Source organism: Gobio gobio, assembly GCF_949357685.1.
Source record: "Gobio gobio genome assembly, chromosome: 11".
NCBI classification, from domain to species: domain Eukaryota; kingdom Metazoa; phylum Chordata; class Actinopteri; order Cypriniformes; family Gobionidae; genus Gobio; species Gobio gobio.
Window position 1 is genome coordinate 4,255,557 of NC_137104.1, and position 2,500 is coordinate 4,258,056.

The 2,500-nt window shown below is 43.7% G+C and overlaps 1 protein-coding gene across 2 annotated transcripts in view; it reads right to left on the reverse strand.

Annotated features, from left to right (window-relative positions):
* cap2 (cyclase associated actin cytoskeleton regulatory protein 2) overlaps nucleotides 1–2,500 on the reverse strand; it is a 67,640-nt gene that overhangs the window by 31,007 nt on the left and 34,133 nt on the right. For both annotated transcript variants that reach the window (XM_079829175.1, XM_079829174.1), the window contains exon 4: nucleotides 1,894–1,971. In XM_079829175.1, the coding sequence (XP_079685301.1) occupies nucleotides 1,894–1,971 (78 nt within the window). The remainder of the gene's footprint in view (nucleotides 1–1,893; nucleotides 1,972–2,500) is intronic.

Below are 2,500 nucleotides of genomic sequence, written 5' to 3' on the forward strand. Positions count from 1 at the left end.
TCTTCTGATTGGCTGTGATTTTTGATTGATTTGGTTGTGAGTGCAGTGCTCTTGTCAAGACTCCGCCCACACGCTCTTCTGATTGGCTGTGATTTTGGATTGATTTGGTTGTGAGTGCAGTGCGCTTGCAGAGAGACTCCGCCCACACACTCTTCTAATTGGCTGTGAGATTTGATTGATTTGGTTGTGAGTGCAGTGCTCTTGCAGAGAGACTCCGCCCACACACTCTTCTAATTGGCTGTGACATTTGATTGATTTGGTTGTGAGTGCAGTGCTCTTGCAGAGAGACTCCGCCCACACACTCTTCTGATTGGCTGTGATTTTTGATTGATTTGGTTGTGAGTGCAGTGCTCTTGCAGAGAGACTCCGCCCACACACTCTTCTAATTGGCTGTGACATTTGATTGATTTGGTTGTGAGTGCAGTGCTCTTGCAGAGAGACTCCGCCCACACGCTCTTCTGATTGGCTGTGACTTTTGATTGATTTGGTTGCGAGTGCAGTGCGCTTGAAGAGAGACTCCGCCCACACACTCTTCTAATTGGCTGTGACATTTGATTGATTTGTTTGCGAGTGCAGTGCGTTTGCAGAGAGACTCCGCCCACACACTCTTCTAATTGGCTGTGACTTTTGATTGATTTGGTTGTGAGTGCAGTGCTCTTGCAGAGAGACTCCGCCCACACGCTCTTCTGATTGGCTGTGACATTTGATTGATTTGTTTGCGAGTGCAGTGCGTTTGCAGAGAGACTCCGCCCACACACTCTTCTAATTGGCTGTGACTTTTGATTGATTTGGTTGTGAGTGCAGTGCTCTTGCAGAGAGACTCCGCCCACACGCTCTTCTGATTGGCTGTGACTTTTGATTGATTTGTTTGCGAGTGCAGTGCGTTTGCAGAGAGACTCCGCCCACACACTCTTCTAATTGGCTGTGACTTTTGATTGATTTGGTTGTGAGTGCAGTGCGCTTGCAGAGAGACTCCGCCCACACGCTCTTCTGATTGGCTGTGACTTTTGATTGATTTGGTTGTGAGTACAGTGCGCTTGCAGAGAGACTCCGCCCACACGCTCTTCTGATTGGCTGTGACTTTTGATTGATTTGGTTGTGAGTGCAGTGCTCTTGCAGAGAGACTCCGCCCACACGCTCTTCTGATTGGCTGTGACTTTTGATTGATTTGTTTGCGAGTGCAGTGCGTTTGCAGAGAGACTCCGCCCACACACTCTTCTAATTGGCTGTGACTTTTGATTGATTTGGTTGTGAGTGCAGTGCGCTTGCAGAGAGACTCCGCCCACACGCTCTTCTGATTGGCTGTGACTTTTGATTGATTTGGTTGTGAGTACAGTGCGCTTGCAGAGAGACTCCGCCCACACGCTCTTCTGATTGGCTGTGACTTTTGATTGATTTGGTTGTGAGTGCAGTGCGCTTGCAGAGAGACTCCGCCCACACGCTCTTCTGATTGGCCGTGATTGATTTTATCACGTGTCATGTCTGGTCTGGACAGACAAATTGCTGGTGGTGAATCTTACCGTACAAAGTACAAAGCATGTGGCGCGAAAACCCATCCAAGTAGAGCCCATGCCATAATATAAGCTCTTTAAAATGGCAGGTGGACATCAGTTGAGACTGCACAGAGTCACACGAGCTGAAGAGACTCTAAGGCACTTTTAGTCAAGCTAAACATTGGTATTATAGTGCTTCAAATATGACAAACTCAAAGTGTGAGATATGCTAACAGTGCTTCATGGCGCGCGATTACTTCAAGACCATAAAACTGTGGCATGTCACACAAGTTTACATCCAGTAAACCCAACACACACACACACACACACACACACACACACACACACACACACACACACACACACACACACACACACACAGACACTGGTTTGTTTGTACCTTCGATGGCTCTCGGTGTGTCATGGCCATCTTGAGGAAACTGCGCTGGATCTGCAGGGCATTATTCACCATTTCTGCCTGTTGGATAACAAAACATGCAATTAAATATATATATATATTATACAGGGGAGAGCGGGGCACAATCTGACGCTTTTTGACTTTCTCAGTTTGTGTAAATCCACTTGGAGTTCAGAGTATTTATTGTTTCCCACATTAATTGCACACATGTCTAGTACAATTATGTGGTTTTGTTTCATTAATACAGTGTATGCTTTTTTTCTTGATTTACAACGAAAGAATGGAAGTGAAATGTGACAACATGCCTCATAGGTGGAGTACATTGTAACATGACCAAATTACAGCTTAAAATGTTACCTGATATAATCAAAAAAATATACAAGACAAACTAAAATATTTCATCAACAAAATACAATTATTAACTTTTTAAAATAAAATAATGGCATTTTTTAATCATTAAAAATATAAGCATTTTTGATAGGGCAGTCAAAAGATTAATCGCGATTAATCGCATCCAAAATAAAAGTTTGTGTTTACATAATATATGTGTGTGTACTCTGTTAATTATTATTTATATATAAATACACAC